This window comes from Physcomitrium patens, chromosome 6 (genome assembly GCF_059467195.1).
Source record: "Physcomitrium patens ecotype Gransden chromosome 6, ASM5946719v1, whole genome shotgun sequence".
In the NCBI taxonomy this organism is placed as follows: Eukaryota; Viridiplantae; Streptophyta; class Bryopsida; order Funariales; family Funariaceae; genus Physcomitrium; species Physcomitrium patens.
The window spans coordinates 7,486,078-7,505,282 of record NC_143415.1 but is presented as its reverse complement, the minus strand read 5'-3'; the positions used below and the strand labels follow the sequence as shown (position 1 = coordinate 7,505,282).

General features: G+C 28.4%; 1 protein-coding gene and 2 long non-coding RNA genes across 4 annotated transcripts; 1 reads left to right on the top strand and 2 right to left on the bottom strand.

Moving 5' to 3' along the window:
• Window positions 1-5,663: 5,663 nt before the first annotated feature.
• LOC141045541 (uncharacterized) lies at window positions 5,664-6,650 on the top strand. Its single transcript, XM_073534906.1, has 2 exons — window positions 5,664-6,079; window positions 6,325-6,650. The coding sequence occupies exon 1, from the start codon at window positions 5,664-5,666 to the stop codon at window positions 6,018-6,020; it is 357 nt and encodes a 118-aa protein (XP_073391007.1). The 3' UTR covers window positions 6,021-6,079; window positions 6,325-6,650.
• A 1,490-nt stretch (window positions 6,651-8,140) lies between these two features.
• On the bottom strand, window positions 8,141-9,368 carry LOC112283953 (uncharacterized). Of its 2 annotated transcripts, none has more exons than XR_016503263.1 (2): window positions 8,975-9,368; window positions 8,141-8,515 (listed from the first exon to the last, which is right to left on the bottom strand). It is a non-coding gene; the product is annotated as an uncharacterized LOC112283953 (long non-coding RNA). The 2 variants fall into 2 exon arrangements; XR_002970266.3 differs by lacking the exon at window positions 8,975-9,368 and adding an exon at window positions 8,660-8,963.
• Window positions 9,369-9,502: 134 nt separating this feature from the next.
• Window positions 9,503-11,302, bottom strand: LOC149989135 (uncharacterized). Its single transcript, XR_016503262.1, has 2 exons — window positions 10,513-11,302; window positions 9,503-10,272 (listed from the first exon to the last, which is right to left on the bottom strand). It is a non-coding gene; the product is annotated as an uncharacterized LOC149989135 (long non-coding RNA).
• Window positions 11,303-19,205: the final 7,903 nt, after the last annotated feature.

Sequence of the window (19,205 nt, the reverse complement as noted above, 5' to 3'; positions counted from 1 at the left end):
ATTGTTGTTCTTAGCCATAGGTATTTACATATTATCACGAATATAAAATCATATAAACTTGAGATTGAAAGATTTGTGATAAAATTCATAGAAATTGATGACCATGGTTGTTCAAGAATAGGTAATGGCTAAAGAAGTTCATAAAGTCGATGGCCAAGAGTCTTGGATCTTGAATAAATATTATATGATTATATAAAATCTTTCACTGCTTTTTACATTTGAGGCCACCAAAAATCTCTTGATATTGGCTCCAAAGTCTTGTTGTATCTAAAATTTTTCACTATTGGAAAGTCATAGTGAGTTTGAAGAATACATAATTATGCCCCACCTTCAAGAATGTATAATTTTTCCTTAAAATAGAGTAGGTTGTTCCTAAACTTAAACTTGAAAGTATCATAAAACTTAGAATAATTATTCTTGATATCATAGACAAGAAGATCAGAGGACATACTTGATTGAATTTGCTTGACAAACATTGAATGAATAAATAATTTTGATTTTATTATTCAAAGGTGAAAATATTTTGGCTTCAAGAAAAATTTTCTTTGTTGATTAAAAGATGCATCTTCTTCTTTTGGTACAAGATAAGAATTTTTAAAAAGGATGTCCAATAAACCTTATTATTTTTTAGATCGATAAGTGAAATTGAAATCAAATCTTGATAATGACATACTCCAATAAGCTAAGCGATAATTTAAAATATGTGTTGATATGAAATACTTGAAATTCTTGTAATATGTATACATTGTGATTGGATTTGAAGCACCTTCTAAATAACGATGCTATTCTTTAAATGAATCTATGATTGTAAGGAATTCTTTGTTGTAGATCTCATAATTAATTTCAAGTGTTGAAAATTTTTTAGAATAGAAAGCTATTGGATGGAATTTATTATCTGTTCTAATTTTTGATAATATTACATCTAAGACAAAGTCTAATGCATTTGTTTCTATGAAAAATACTTTAGAAAAGTCAACATGATATAAGATTGGTATACAAATAAATTCTTTTTTTAAAACATCAAACGATGCTTTGACTTCTTTATTCCACTTAAATTTGTCTTTGTAAGTCAAACGTGTAAGTGGAGATGCAACTTAAGAAAAATTCTTGATGAAAATGCAATATTAACTTGGCAAAGTCCAAAAAGTATTACACATCTCTTACTGTTCTTGAAATCTTCCAATCCATGATAGTTTGGACCTTTTTGAGATCCATTATTAGCCCTTCATTAAAAATGATATATCTTAGGAAGTCAAATTGAGTAATATAGAATATATTCTTTTTTAACTTTGCATATAATCTTGCATCTCTATGTTTTTATAACACATGATGAATATGAACTTTATGTTCTTTTATGTTCTTAGAATAGATTAAGATGTTGTTCAAATAACAAACGACAAAATCATCAAGAAACTCAGAAAAGACATCATTCATTAGTTGTTGAAATATAATTGATACATTTGTAAGTCTAAAAGGTATGACATTATATTCAAAATGTTCATACTTGGTTCAAAATGATTTTTTCATTCATCTCTCTCTTTAATACGTATCAAATTATATGTTTCTCATAGATCTATTTTTATATAGATCTTTGTTTGATTCAATTAATCAAGAAGTCCTGAAATCAAAAGTAGAAGATACCTATTTTTGATGGTGATTTTGTTGAGTCCTCGATAGTCCATATATATTTGCAGAGATTTATCTTTTTTCTTTACAAATAAAATAAGAGCCTTGGCTAGATATTTAGAATGATGTATGAAATTTTTAGCCAAGTTCTCATCAATGTATTCTTAGAGTGCAACCAACTTGTTTTGTGATAAGCTATAGATTGGTACAAATGGTTGTTGAGCTCTTTTATGAAGATTGGTGGAACATTGATGGATCTCTATAGATACTCTAAAAGAATATCTACATTCTTTTTTTAAAAAATGTCTTTAAAATCTTAATACTGACTAGGAATACCACTTGACATCTTTTCACTATCAAAAAAAGGTGTGGCATATAAAGCAAAAAATAATCTTTTTTTGCAGTATGCATAAAAGCTTTCGTACCTACCAGTAAGGATTTAGATGTACTAGACTTATGTATTTCTACTTAACCAATAGGATTTTGGATCAAACTATCAAAAAAATTAAGGTTACAAGAAAATCAATCTATCTAAGGATTATATTTTTTTAACAAAAGTAATCCTAAAATAATTAGATTGGATGGAGATCTTATTACATTAAATATTATTATATTATTATGATCTTTAATTGCTACATCTAAATAAAAAAAAATCTCATATGTAACATCTCCAAAAGATAACAAACGACCATCTATGACTTCCACATGTATAAATTTAGTTTTTTTGACCAAAAATATCTCTTATTTATTGATAAAATCTTTATTTATAAAATAGGCTAAGACTCTTGAATCTAAGAAAGCTAAGACTTTGTACTTTTTTGGTCCTAAATAAACTTCTATTTTGAGCAATTCCTAAGTTTTCAAATAATGAGAGCAGCTCTAAAATTTTTGGTCCTAAATAAATCTTTTTCTATTAAAGGTGCAAATCAAAAAAGAACACTTCTTGATAGAAGTGCTCCTATGAATTTGACTTGAATAAATCCATCAAGATATTGAAAAAGATGCAACTTTAGATAGAGCTTGATTTATTACAAAAATCCTCAAAATTTTGATCTTGTTCCATCAAACTTCTCATGCATACTAATCTTTATCCCCATCATACTTATAGAAGCAAAACTCCCTGGATTTGGTTGTGGGGTCAATCTACTTGCTTCTTCCAAGTGTACAACTTCTTGCTGCACACTCTAAACTTCTTCTATAGGCATAGGCATAGTACTTCCATGATTTTCAATGGAAATACGTGAGATTTTCATTCTTAGAATGTTGACAAGTTCATGAAGATCTACAATAGTTGCAAATTTATTCTCACTTCTGTTGAGAGTTACATCCATAATTTTTTTCTTCTATAGACAGCTCAAACAAATTCAAAAAGTTAAATTAGAGGAGGATAATCTGCAACCTGTGATGAAAATTTCTACAAAAAGAAATAATCTGCTGTCTTTAAAAAAAAGATCAATGTTAAAAAATAAGTTTTTTCATTTAAAAGTGGCTAATCTGCAACCTTCAAAATACAACAACAGAAGTGGGATAATCTACTCACTTCTAAAACAAGACAGAAATAGTAAGTTAGCACTCTTATCAAATTATCAAGGATATAAATCTCAAAGAAAGAAAATCCTCAATACATTCTTGTGTCACTGAAAAGAACTAGAAAGCCTCTCAAAGATGATATAATATTAAACTAGGATGGCTATTGCCAAAAATAAAAAGATTAGAAAGTCTTGAAATAAGACTAATGACTAGAACCTCCAAAACATGTTGACATTGTACAAGGAAATAATTAAATTTTTATTATTAATCCTATAAGAAAGCATTGATGATTGGAATTTCTTTCCAAGAATAATTTAAAATTTTTAACAAAGAGATGAAAAGAGCATGTTAATAAATCCTACTCTTTATAGATAATTCACCATTATACATTACAAACAACCAAATTTTTTGTAACATAGATATTTGTGCGCTTCTTCCAAATATAACTTTGAAGATCCAACCAATAGATGTTGGAATCATTTTGGTATTTAAGCAGTACTATTAGCAATTCTATTCACAAAATCCACTTAACTAAAATGAAAAAAATGAGATCAATTTATACAAGATTGATTGATTGATAACAATGCAATGGTCACTTGCGGCTTGGACAAAAATATCTTCAATAATAATACAAAATTATTTCTAGCATATTAGATTGTTTAAACATGGACTTGAAGTTACAAAAATTGACATTAAAGAAACAATCAAAGAAGAGTTGATAGACATAATTTGAAGTCTTCCATTACAGAATCTAATAGCAATTAAAAACTTATTCAATCTTATTGAAAAAAATTATATGCATATCAAGCTAGATGATTATAAAATTTTTGAGCTTATTTGTTATCAACAAACAAAGGGAAGTGAAGGTATTGACAATACTCTCAAGGAAGATTATATATCAACATCGTTCACATGCAGAATGGAGAAGTTGTAAAGCCTTTTTGTAGTTATCTCCATATTGGATGTTGGAGATGTAGATGAATATGCTACCCATAAGACCCTTTGTGACATTCAATAAAAATTATATGCAAAAACCCTCTAGAAAGCATGTTGGATTCTTGCCTAAGCTAGATTTTTTATTATTTACACCCTACACAAAGTTATAATCTTTTTTTTTTTCCTTCCTTGGCCATAATTGATAACTTATAAGAATTACAACTTATAAGAATTATAACTTAATTATAGTATAATTAGGTTAATTCATCAATTTTTTAAAACTTATTGAAGATTATAATATACTAGGAGATAACTTATAAGAGATTATAATGTTTATATATATATATATATATATATATATATATTAAAGAGGTCGTAGATTGTGATGGAAATGGGAAAAATTGTGGTGGTATTAGAAATATCCTACATACAATAGTAAATCAACAAGTATGCTTGAATGTATCATGTAGTGAAATAAACTTCTTTAATAATTATTTTAGATATGAAAATATTCTTTAAAATCATCCTATAACTTAGATACTTTTATTGTAAGCTTTGTGATTTTAAAAAATAAATTAATATGACTCTCTTATTATTAAATATATATAGAGGCAAAATTTGAGACTATTCTCATTTTTGTCATCACTTCTTTTATACTCCAATATGTATTGAGACTTATAATATATTTTTAGTCACAAATAGTGATTTTAATGATTACAATAGTCGCAAATAGTAATTATAATTTCTTATGCTAAAAACTTATTTCTTTTTTTAATCTCTTGAGTCTTTTTTTTACTTGTGTAAATATGTATTAATTATTTGTTGATAAATCTATTTAGAATCACATCCTTGACTCCCTGTATTATTATTTTAGATATTATTATTATTATTATTATTACTATCATCATCATCATTATGTACTACTTGTTTTCTTCAAGTTAAACAAATGAGGTATGCACTACTTTTTACACTTTCCATAAAATTCTTACAGATTTTTTCATGCCTCATTTTCAGAATTTCACACAATATTTATACACTTTTTCCAAGAATATGGCATGAAACATGTTAGGTTATAGTGTACTCAAGAATCCAAACATGAAATAAACTCCAAGTGAACAGAACAGAACAGAGAGAACATGATAACAATAACAATAATAAAGTTAACATCACTGGAAGTTTGTAAAGACAAGTGACAGCGCCCATTAGACCACAGGGAGAAAATGGAGAAAGAGGAGAGAAAGATGAAAGAAAAACCAGGCAAACAAATAGGACACAACAGAAAGAAAAAGAAACGGAGAAACATTGCAAAGCAAAGCAAACCGGAAGAGAGTGCGAGGAAGAGGAAGAGGAAATGCATGAGGAGGAGTGCGGGATTCGGCACCGTGGGGTGGAACACGGGGTTGGATTCGACGCAGGCTAAACTTAACGCATGCGAAGGAAACCGAAAAACGAAAGCAACCAACGATGGAGCTCGCGAATTCGGGACACTGAGGGATCGGAATTTCATGAAATATCCAGCTTTGGCGCTTGGTTGCCGTGGCCATCACCAAAAGTGGGCGAAGTAGAACCCGATGCCACCCCTCACAATAAAAGAAACGCGGGTTGTGTCGGGCGTTCCCGAAGCGCAGCGCCGGAGGGCCGAAGGCATTGGTCCTTCCCTCCCCCCACCCCCAACTGAAAATGGCTCCGACACGATGAATTGTGGGAGATTTTTGCCCAACGCTTGCCAACTTCAACCCTCCCTCACATATTTTTCAAATTTTGCCGAGGAGAGGACAATTTTCGGGGTGCGAGTACGAGCGTCGCCTATTCACGAGCGGGGGAATATTGTAGTTGTAGGGTTTGATGTAGCGGGAGCACGCGACATGGCTGGGTTTGCTAAATTCCGGCCGCTGAGTTCAGTCTGGAGAAAGCCATTGCGATTTTAAGGCTGTTCAAAAATGGGATGAAGATCTCCAGACAATCTTCCGGAGCGAATGAAAATGCGGTGAGATTTGATGCTTCAGTGTTTTTAAAGGGAGTCCACGAGGAGTTCCGCTTCCCGGTTGCTTGATGCCGCTGTTCGTCATAGCCATGAAATCGTGGAATTCTCCCCTTACACTAATTAAGCTGACATTAAAAATGAACAGCTTAATAACAATTAAAACACACAGGCTCAGTGGCATTCTCAAAACCATGCAACCGACGCAGAGATTCTAAATCATTGTTCATGATTCCGAAAAGCGCGTGCAGAGCCTTTTTGCAGGCTCCGTTGCAGCTTGAATTGAACCTTAAATCTTCAGAGCTGAATCATGCACCAATTTCGGCGCATCGTTGCAAGCTCGGTGCGACAACAAACTCAATTTCGATGAATTTCTCCTGGTGAACCATTGCCTCGGCCCTAATCGAGCGAAAGTTGCACATGTTCAAAGTCTTAGGATAAGGGTTAATACATACAATGTTGTGGTTTGCAATTGTTTTGCACCAATTCTATAGTAGGCTTGATTTTTTGTGAAGAACTCAACATTGGGTATGTTTTGTAAAGGAAGAATATACAGAAATTACATTAAATTTTTATCTATCACAATTCATATTATAGACATTTATAAATTTTTAGTAGCAGAGTGAATGTTGGATTATAAAAAACCAATGAAGTATTGAATCAATTTACTTTGCATAAAATTCTTGTGTTCAAAAATGATTAATTATTAATAGATTATCATTTACAAATGGTAGAATTATCTTCTAATAAATATTTCTTCATTTAAAGTGGTAGACATAATGTGAAGAGGCTCATGGACATCCTTGAGTTGCTTTTTAAAAGTAAAAAAAATAAATAAAATCTATTGTTTAAATTCAAGTATAGATATTGGCTTTGGGCCGGTCCATAGATTACTTTATTTAACCAAGCTATATTATTTTAGGACATTGCATCTTATTTTAGGCTCATTAGACTTGGACAAATATTTACAAGAATAAAATAGACATGATATTTACTTTTAAAAAAAACTTGCTCAAATACTTAACTTGAATGAACATTTTAAATTTGGAACAATGATTTTAAATAACCATTTTTTATAATACTTGCTTTAGATGTCCATTTGAAATGCCACGTATCAATGTTAATCTTTGATCCAAAATAAAAAATAATATACTAATAACTTATTTGGAATTATACCCAAGTTCATGAAAATTATATAACATAATTATAATGCAATCAAATGCAATTATGTTACTAAATTATACAATCTATGATTTTACATTTCTGTTAAACATGAATATTTTTATTCAAAAAGCAAAGTAAAAATTTCTACATATATAAAAATTCTACTTAATTTTTTTATACAGAATTTAAATTATAATTTTATGTTATAATTTTTTTCTTTTTTTTTCTTTCAATTTTTTTTTACTTTTTTTTAAAAATAGTTATAATTTGAAAAATAAATAAATAAATAAATAAATCCACATACTAAACAAATGCTTGTAATTAAACCAATTGTTTGATGTAATTGTTATACAAAACATGAAAAAATGTTATTTTATATTTTTATTTAAAAAAAACATGTTATGAAATTAGAGTGGGAAAGAATAGAGAATGTTAAAGACATAGTTTTATCATACATAATCTCTACTTTAATTCATATAATCTATAATTTTATTTTCATAAACTTTAAAATTTATAATTTGTGCAAAGACACACACAATAAAAAAATTTAATAGATGAAAGCTATATAGGATATGTTTCAAAATGTAAATATATAATGTTAATATAAAAAATCTTTTAAACATAATTTCATCAATAAAAGAATTAAAAGGTACTAAACACTATTGAAAAAAAATTAAAATCTAGTTTTAAACAATATTATTATAAAAATAACATTGCAGTCCAAAACCTCAAAAATTGTACCTCAATACATTATCTAAAACCCACATAATTCTTGTTTTTTAAATTTAACATATATTTATGAATAAATAATTATTTTCAGATATATTTTGGAAATCATTGATTTTTCTCATTGTATATTGTTTTTCTGTATTCCATATGTTGCAAGAACAAGATAGAATGGGATTTGATTAAACTCATATTACTTTGAAAGTGCAAGACATCCACCAATGCCTTGCACTTTCAAAGTGTATCCCACTAAAATTTCGAAGTTGTGAGTTATAAAGACTTAAGAAACTAGACAACATCAAGGAATACCCAATTCCTTTTCCTGTTCAAAAAGAAGAAGAAAAAAGAGCCCTCAAAACTCCATTTTCGAAAACCCTAAAACAAAACCCTAAAACAAAACGCTAATAAGAACCCGTAAAAGGAAAATCCTAATGATAGAGAACATTCCCCCTGGGCTAGTGACTTCATCCTTATCTATCACCTTCGGTGTTGGATTCAATGCACGTCGCTCGTTCAGACCCGCATCTCCGCAATCGCTGTCTCCCGGAGAATCTGAGCCCCAGGAAAACAAACAATAAGAATAAGAATATTATCAACAAACTATAAAAAAAACCACGCTGCAAGAATGAATGAAAGAGAGAAAACACGAATACAAAAGAAGAAACAAGACAATGGCGACGACGACGAAAAGTTCACCAGCAGTTTTTTACAGCAACTTGAAGCGAGATGGATGAAATAGGGTGGCACCCAGTTTGCCAATCTCATGCAATCAATATCGCAGCATGGAGAATCCATCGATCGAGGGGAATGCGGTGCACGGGAATGAAGCATCGCAGGGGGAACTAATTTGGAGGTGGAAGGGCGTATTTGAGGGTTGTCTACGAATATTCTAAGAGCGGTCTCGAAGGAAACATAGAAAGGAAACAAACAGGTTAAAGGAAAAAAAATACAGAAACAACGAGAAAAGAAAAGAAACAGAATAACAGAACAGCTCAGAGACGTCGTTATTACAAAATTCGAGGGGAGCTTGCGCGGAGAGGTTTTGCTGCATGCAGAGAATGTGGACAGGAGGGGCTGCCCCCTGCACCCTGGAGTATCACCATCAAGCCCCCCCACCCATTTCGGTGCAGTAAGAGTCAGTCAAGTAAAACGCCAACTGCTTCTAGACGCAGAATCTCGGTGAGATGCGCCAACTGTCTCACCAGTCTATGGATCTACTACACGATGCCCAAGATCACAAAAGAATAATAAAATAAAACAAAGCTAAGCGAAAAACAGCTCCTCGAACCCCAGAATAACGAGCTCACAGGGACAAAATGACTTCATGAAAATGGAAACTGACAAAAGTAATGCAGATCTAAGCTTCATCCAGTGGTGAAAAGATGAATGGTCTCTTTGCGTGACTGAGCCACATTGCCAGGCTGAGCTCCTCCCCAGATGTGAACAAAGTCGGTGTACATGGCGATGTCATGGACCACAGCGAAGCGCCGGTCAATTGCCTGGGCGTACGACTGGTCGCGCTCGTCCACAGCCCTGCTCCACAGTTTGGTGCGTCTCACAGAGGTGTGATTAAAAATAAGAATTGTGTAATGCATGTGTGTATGGGTGCGGCCAGGACATTCTCGTTTAAGTTACGTACCTTCCTCACTCATGAAGAAGTTGTGGAGGGTACCCAATGGCTCCGTATGCGGTGACCTTGGACGGTGACCCAGATCGATCATTCTCGTGGAGAAGTAGTCCGTTTGCGGGGAAAAAGTGCACCCCGGCTTTGAAATTCTCAACCTGGTCGCTGTCGATCAGACGACTCTGTGGATATCCCCAGGTCATGCAGTTGGTGTCAACCTCCATGTCCATCCACCAGAAATGGACAGCTCCTGTTCCTCTTCAGCTGTGCTTCGAACTGATTGCGTGATCCGTGATCAGTACCCAAATCCGAACTTCAAAACTCGGGGATCAGAGACAGTGCCAGTTTACTGAACATCGTCTTTCGATGTTAAAGAAGGGCCTAGATCTCCATGCGCGACTTGGGAATGTTCAATTATATCTCCACCGTTGGGGAACGTCAGCTCCTTTTGCATCCACACTTCTGTGAAACGAATCTTCTGTCTCATGAGGTGGAAGCGGCAAGCTTGTTCAGATTCATCAACTTGCGCAGTTTTGATTCGAAAGTCTGACTCACATGATGCATGCAACTTGCATGCTGCATAAAAATCCGTGGCAGGTTTCACCCTGCAAGTCACACGTTGAATCCATAGGGTGATGGTTTCAATTCTCACTGTATGCCGTTCTTTCTTCTTTGATCCTGCATACTATGGCACAAGACAGACTTTGAGAAAATTGTACTGTTGTAACTGGATAGTCGATGTGATGGCCATCTAATGTTCAAAATTTGCGAGAGATTTGAGAGCTGTTTTCACATGCAGAGCATATTCAGCAGGTAAAGGGTTATTCTGTGGTGAAGAACGAATTCGTAACATGGGAGTTTTAATGAATGGGCTCATGAATAAACTAGTTGAAGCTCCCGACATAGTTTGTGGAAATGAAGGTACCTCATTCAGACGTGTAGGTTAAGATGTAGCAAGAGGGTTTGTAGACGCATGTGTAGGGTTAGGGTTTAGCTTAATCACTGAGGGAAGTGAGTCTTCAGGTACAGGCTTGACGGCAGATACATGGGATAGTTCGGGGTCATCGGCGGTCCAGGACGCTAAAACCACGATCGAGGGCTTAGAGGCGGTGTTTCTTTAACACAAATTTGAAGGCACAAACAAGACCGACCATACAAAAACTTGCACATGATCGATCGTCCCTCCAACTCATCGAGCTCAGCCCTGATGCAATTGATTCTACCCACACGCCATGACTATCACAACGTTCTCTTAAGCATTAAAACCCACGTCACAACCTCTAAATAGTCTCAGCTAACGTCAAATGGTGATGCCTGCAGTGATGCAAGTTCCACAAAAAACAGCACAAAAACCTCGACTATTTTCACGATGGTACTCTTGCTAAGCTGAACCTGCAGTCCCACCCAACCATATTCAGCAAGCTCATTCTCTTCGACTGGCTCATCTTAGCAAAAGGCTCATGTTTCCAAGGCTTCACTACTACAATGGGTTCCGTTTTCGCCGAGCCTTCACCTTGTCGCCATTGCCGCATTCTCAAACGTCAGGCACGGCACATTCTCTTGTGCTGTATACGTAGATTCAGTTGATGAAACGCAAGGAAAAGTTCATGAACTTTCTCTCTAAACTCCGCAATCTGCTTCAAATTGTTATGGTGATGGAAGAATCCTCATTCGCACCTTGTACCGCACCTTCATTCCATCTAAACCCTGATTTTTAGTACAACTTAGATTCCACCAAACAAGAGTCAAAATCAATGTAAGTGTTTTAAGATTTGCACGTGCATGTCGTGCTTGTGGGTATGTAATTGATTAGTTTTTATGTATGATACAAAATTGGAAGAAAATAAGAATTTATTAGACTATAACTTCTTCCATCTATCTTTGTTTTGTAAACAAAGAAATAACTTACTGCAATACTTGTCAATTTGCTTTTATTGCATCAATATTTTAATAAAGATACATATATAATTAGATCTAAGAAAGAAAATGTATAAAATCTTAAATATAAGTCTCATTTTCAGAAAATTAAAGATCTTTCATCATTGTTGCGTGATATCAGTATTCTATAGCTATACATTTCTTAATATTCTTTTAGATATATAATTATTTACTTTGTTGTAAAATTTTAGAGCAACCACAATCTTTTTGCTAAATAGAGTGATGTTGACTTGAGTCTTATTTTATTGTACTTATCAAAGAATTTAAAGAATATATATATATATATATATATACATACATATACACCTATGAAAATGATTTTTTATTTAGTTACAAAGAAAGTAACCATGAATGTTAGTCTAAGGTAATTTTTTTTTTTTTGTAATTTGCTAGAACAAACATGTCCAATGGCACAAAGTCAGGTTAAGATTTGAGAACAATGGCCGGGAATAAATAAGAGAAATACTCACAGTGCTGCTATAAAAAAACAAAAGCACAACTTGAGTATAAGCCAGAAATGTAGACTACTTAAAGCTTGGATAGTCACTATATTAGGCAGTCTTGAATTAGTGTAGAGAATATGATGGTAGTTAATACAATCAAACTTGAGGTAGAATAGCATTGGGTCAAAGGCCATATATTTTTGAAGTATGCGCAATAAACAAAATTCATTACTAAAGTAGTGTCCATGCTAATAGTTCTAGACATTTTACAGAGTTTGGTCTTGTGCTTGCTTATTACCCCAAAAACTTGAGTAACAAATCCAATAAGATAATATTTTTAATTGAACACATTGGTATGTAAGAATGCAATTTATTAATGCTTAATTTGAAGGAAAAATGAGAAGTGTTTGTAATAAAAAGATATACTATGATACAAAGAATAAAATTAAAAAATTAAAATTAATATAGACATTTGTAATAGTTGATGATTTTGGTTCTTAAAATTACTTTATAAAAATAAAAAGAAGTGTTTACATCTCTATCAAATTGCATACAAAATAATAATAATAATAATAATAATGAGATATTTTTATATTTTTATAAAAAATACTTAAAACTAATTAGAAGCATGTAAACTTTTAAATATTTTGTAACAAAGACACATAAAACAAATGTGTAGTAAGTTTTAATACATGTTGATGTAGAAAGAGATTAATATAATAGGTTTTAATTTTAAAAAATAAAAGACTATATATTCAAATAATATTAAAGAAGAAAATAAACTAGGAGAAAATAAATATAGATAAGATAGAAAAAAATAAAATAAATATTTTCAAATATAAAGAAATTAGAATTTTTTTTTATAAAGACTAGAATGCAAGAAAGGTATTGCCAAGAGTAAAGATGGCTTCACTCTTACCTCCATCACTACTAGCTGCCAAAAAGTCCATATAGTAGCTTTATAAGGACTACAAGACTTATGGCCTAAGTATCAAGTTTTATATTTCTTTAAATACAACTTCTTAAAAGTAAAAAACTTCTAGAAAAAGTTAAATTATATATATGGCAGAATTCTACAAATTTAAAGATTTAATTTATATTTAAGAAATTTCCTTAAAGCTTTTTAATGAACATATTATCTACCTAATATATTCTATAAATTTCTATTTATTTATATAATATAGAAATCTATTACATTATTATTATTATTATTATCATTAGACATATTTTTAAATAAGAATAATCAAGTTTTTGTTTAAATTATTAAAGTCAAAGATTTATCAAATGATATTAAAATTTTAATTTTATCTATATTTAATACAAGATGGTTGATATGTCTTTTGAGCCATTGATATTATTTCATACCAAAGCAAGAAGATTACCCTATTATCTGATTATTTTATAGGCCTTCATAAATACCTTTATACAATATGCTATAAATACTATTAAGTGTAATAATCAACTCTAATAGTATTACTAAGCATTAAGAGGCACCTCTAAGATTTTGTACCATTTACATCATATATTTTTATCTATTTGAAGGAGGACATGTCTCTCTTGAAAATTTTCAATTTAATTTTATGTCTTGAGTTTTGAATCAACTCAAGTGCTTTATTTGATTATTTTTTAAATTAAAATTTTAAAATAAATCTTTTAACTATTAACTCTTCATATAGCAAAGATGTTTTATAAGTTGATTCTTAAATTTATATATTTTTTAATTTAAATGATTTCGTTGTGATTATTTATTCTTAATTTTAATAGATTTTGTAAATGAAAAATAAAAAAAATTAATGTATTCAAAAGATTCTCACATAATTATAACATGCATGCACTAATATCATATCTATTCCAATGTATAAGATATTCTAATTTACTTTAGCATCACCTTAAATCTAATACTTCTTTTATTTTAATTTTCATTATTATCTATTTTAATAAGATGTAGCAATTTCTTTCTTCTTAATATGTTGATTGTAATACAAGGCTTGAAAAGAAGTATATAAAATATACAAAAAATCTTTATCAATAATGGTAATTGCAATCAATATTTAGTTGGATTAATTTTCTTTTAAAAAATAATTGAACCAAGTATTTAATAATCTAACTTATTACAAGTTTAATTGGTCTTAATATTATGATCAATTATCCAAATATTTCATCAACTTTAAATAAAGTTTCTTCTTTTTAAAAAATATCAAATTTTTTTGTTATTTTAGGACTTTCTTTAGTTATAATTTTATTTTTTTTAGAGCTTTGTTATTCTTATACTATAAGATTAACAATTTTAAAAAGTAAAAAATATAAAATAATTGATAGTAACCATAATTGAAAAATAGTTGTATTTATTAATTAAATGTATTTTTTTTAAATAATTTTTTAATAGCAAGAATATTTTCCAAAAAACTTGATGATATTAATAATACATTGAAATTATTTTTCTAGTACTTGATTAATTTTAAAACAAAAAATGATGGCAATTAGATATCAATTATTAATATATTAAAGAGTGTATTTTAAGACCTGAATATAAATTATGATATTAAATAAAATATAATATCACTTGAAAGTCTATGATATTCATAAATATTAGTAAAATAATTTAATTATCTCTTTATTTATATTAGTATTTAAACAAAGTATAAAATATGCTATTTTTTCTCTCAACTCTATCATCACAAAAGTAAAATTGATTGAATTTGAGATTAAGAAATCTATAATAAAATCCATTGATATAAATAACCAAAATTGCTTTAGAATAAGTAGAGGTTGAATTTTTTTATAAAGTCCATATTATGAAGTTTTTGCTTAAGAATAAGTGTTACAAAATTAAGTAAATGCTTTGATAATTTTTTATATTTAAAACCAGTAAATATTTCTTAAGATAAGATCTAAATCTTTATTTTATTTAAATGTAATATTTTTCTAAAGTCATATTGTATTTAAAGTATATATAAATATACTTGATCTTTTGGTGTTAAAACATTAATTATAACAATATTCTAAACAATCAATACACTCTTGTAGCACTCAAAGTAAGAAAGTAGATAAATCAAAGATAGATATAAGGTAGAAAGTAGAATAAATATAGTCAAATATAAAGAAATTAGAGATTATTGAATTAATACAATAACATAAAAATAATATTGACAAAAGTAAGAAAGGTCTCACTTTTACTTCCATATATATTATCTAATTAATTGTTCTATTAGTCATTAGATATGTGTCTAACCTGCATGACACGTGTTTAATTTATAAGGCAAGTTTCTAACTTGTCTACTATATGGCCAACTTGTATAATAAGTGACTAACATGTGCAACATATGACCAACTTGTAAAGCAAGTGGTCAACATGTATGATGTGTGGCTAACTTGTTAGCCAAGTTTTCAACCTACCAATCACATATAAATATTTAAGTCATTTTTGCATCTATAAAGTTTCTAGGAAGCTTGTTTATAAGATATTATCAAACTAACTTATTTTTACTTGTTTCTATTTAAATAATTTTATTATAATTAATACTAGTATGTTTGTAACATAACCTGTCTTTTAGAAACAAGGTTTACAAAGAAGAGTGATTACATGTTGAAAAAATCAAAGATACAACAAACTATATTTACTACATACTTTGATAGTTGATTGGTTGTCTCAACCATCAATAAACTTCTATATTAGGTGGAAAGACTACCTTATTATTTGATTATTATAGAGGCCTTTATAGTTTCTTTCAAATAATATATTTGAAATACCATCATAAGTAGTTCTTACATCCAATAGTACCACCAAACATTAAGAATTTCTTTAAAGGTTGTGAAACCAAATACATTATATTTTACCATCTATTTAAGGTTTTCTTTTTTAGGATCTTTATTTCAAGTATATTCTCTTGAAGGTTGTGACAATCTCAATGACTTATCTAATATTGTACTATATACTAATTGGCGTGAAAATGCACTAGGCATTTAGTTATAAAGTAGGTTCAATGATTTTAGAAATGATTTCTATAATTTAAAAATAAATTATTTTATAATATTATATATATATATATATATATATATATATATATTTTATTATTTAATAATTGTATTACAATTCAATGTGAATCATTTAACAAAAGATATGTCTTGAATTATATTTATTTGTTATTGATTTTTTAAAAAATATAAGATTATATATATATATATATATATATATATATATATAAAAAATAAATGATAGAATATAGAATGTAATTTTTATTAAATCTATTCTGCTTTATAACAAAGAATTTTTTGACTTTTTATTTTAGCTTGAGTAATTGTTGTTGATGAAAAGTATTAACTTTTTTTTACTACATTTGCAAGATTCATGAATGGCTTCCATGTGCATTCACTAGTATTATTTCATTGCTAATATGGAATTAAGATTTTTTTTTAAAATAAATATTTGCATTGATTTTTTATTTTTTTTTTATTTTTTTTTGTTTTTTTATATTTAATTACATCTTTATTCTTACATGAAGCTCTAATAAACAATTTCAAAAATCTTTTGCCATAAGATTATCAATTTTTGAAAAGTCAAAAGATCAAAATATAAATGATAATCATAATTAGTATAAAAAAGTAATTGTCGAGTAAAAAAATATATTATATTATTATAAGCAAACTCTCCCAATAGCAACAGAGTTGTCCAATCATCTTAATGGTAGTTGATGGTATATTTCAAATACTACTCCAAAACTTTATTAACCTATTTTATTTGTCAATCAATTTAAAAATAGAAGACAAAATTAATTTTATGTCAACTTTTAATATCTTAAATTAATTCTTCAAAAATTAGAAAAAAATTAGATCCCTCTACATGTTAAAATATCCTTTAAAAGTCCATAATAGTAATAAATATTATAAAAAAAATCTAGTTTTTTCTTTAATTGTGATAGTTTTTCTACACAATACAAAATATGATATTTTAATGAAGTGATTTATTTTGACAAACATAGAATCATAAAAGCTTGAGATTGAGAGATTGGTAATAAAGTCCATAGTTAAATATGACCATGATTAGTTTGAAATATGTAATGGTTAGAAAAATTTACAAAATTGATGATAAGAAAAAACATTATATATTTGCACAAAGTCTTTAACTTCCTTCTATATTTGGAACCATCAAATATCTATTGATATTAATTTTAAGAAGTTATAGTATCTAAAATGTCATATGGTTGAAAAATTATAATGAGTTTGAAGAGCACAAAATTATGCTTCACCATTTAGAACATAGAAGTGTTTCTTAAAATAAAAAAGATTGTTATCAAATTCAAACTTAGAAGTATAATGAGATTTATAAGGATTATTCTTAATATAATGCCCAAGAGAATATGAGGACATATTTGATTATACCTGATGAAGAAATTTTGAATCAACAATTAATATTGATTTCATTTTTTAATATTCCTACATGTACAAGTTTTAATTTTTTACATTAAAAAAATATCTTGTGATATTTAACAAAAATTTCATTAAAAAAAAATTAGATGCACCAAAATTTAATAAGCTAAAGATAAAAGTAGTAGGATTTTTAGCTCTTAAAGAAACTAGTACTAAAAAATACAAAAGATTTAAAAGATAATAAAAGGCCTTAATATGATAATGTGATATAAGAATTTAACCACAAATTTTTTAATGTTCATGAATAAAAAATAAAAAAATGAAAACATATAATGTCTTTTATAATTTAAATCCATAATTATTTTTATTTTTTTACTTCTTGAAATAGTATAAAAATAAATTTTGCACATTATATTGTAATTCATAAAGAAATTAAGTAATATGTGTAACATAATCTTGCTTTATAATAATTACTAGCTATTTATATTTCAATTCATATGTTAACAAATATTGATTTTCTTACCATAAAATTTAGATTTTATTAATTAATAAATAGATTGCACTATTTTTTATATATATAAATAAAAAAATCCAAATACATCCAATTTGTTTAATATGAAACCTTATTATTTTAAAAATAATAGAATTAAGAAAGAAAAAATCTACAAAGTAAAGTTCTAATAATTTAACTTAAGATTTTTTTATTGGATATATAAGAAGTTGGAGTTGAATATATATATATATTTTTTTTTAATTTATTTATTAATTCTTGAAACTTGGATCTAAGATCAAAAACTTCTTTAAAAGAAAAACTTTTAGTTTTCTAGTTGGTGCAATTCTTGAAGAAATTTTTGTTATTTATATATCTTTATGATTATTTTTTCTTAATAATTTTTGAGGTTGTAGAAAAGCTTAATGCTTAACAAACATTAAATTTCTCATTTATTCCAAAATTTTTACTATGCCATTATTCATTTCTACCAAAATTACCATTTTTTTATAATCTTAAAAATTTCTCTATAAGAAAGAAAAAGTTAATGAAAATAGTATTGCAAAAATAAAATGACTTTAGAAGAGAATAATTTGCAATCTATAATTTTTTTAATACTTTTGAAATAAATTAAAAATCTACTCTCTTTTAAAAAATATAAAATTTTAATATTGTAAATATTAGTCTTTTTTAAATTTTCAAAATCATGAATTTAGACAAAATCAAAAATATTATATATTCATTTATTATTAAAAAATTCAAATAAGAAGAAACAAAACACAAATCTAAGATAAAAAAGAAGTAGAATGGCTATTTTCAAATATATTCAAACTAAAGAGTTTTTTTTAATGAAGACTAGAATACAAGAAAGGTGTTGCCAAGATTGAAGATAGTCTCATTCTGACCTCAAGATTTGTGGCCCAAGCATCAAGTTGTAAATTTTTTGTAAAAAAAAAAAAAAAAAAAAAAAAAAAAAGAGTACATGGCATATTTACAGGAATTTATAGTTTTAATTTACATTTAAGAAATTTTCTAAAGTTTATTTAAGAAAAATATTATCTACCTAATATGTTCTAAAAATTACTATTTACTTCTATATACTTCTATATATTTAAATTATATAGACATCCATTATAGTAGGTAGGAAAAACATATATATATATATATATATATATATATTTGTGCTAGGAGACAAGAATAGAGGTTGTGTTGAATAAACATAATGAAAGCACAAAGATAATGAATAACAACCTTGCAAAATATTTAGTGATCTACATAAACCTATAAAGGCTGAATGTTCTTACAATAGCCTTACTAAGGAACAATTAATTATTAGAATCACCAAAATTCAAGATACCTTTAACTTGTAAAAGCAAAAAA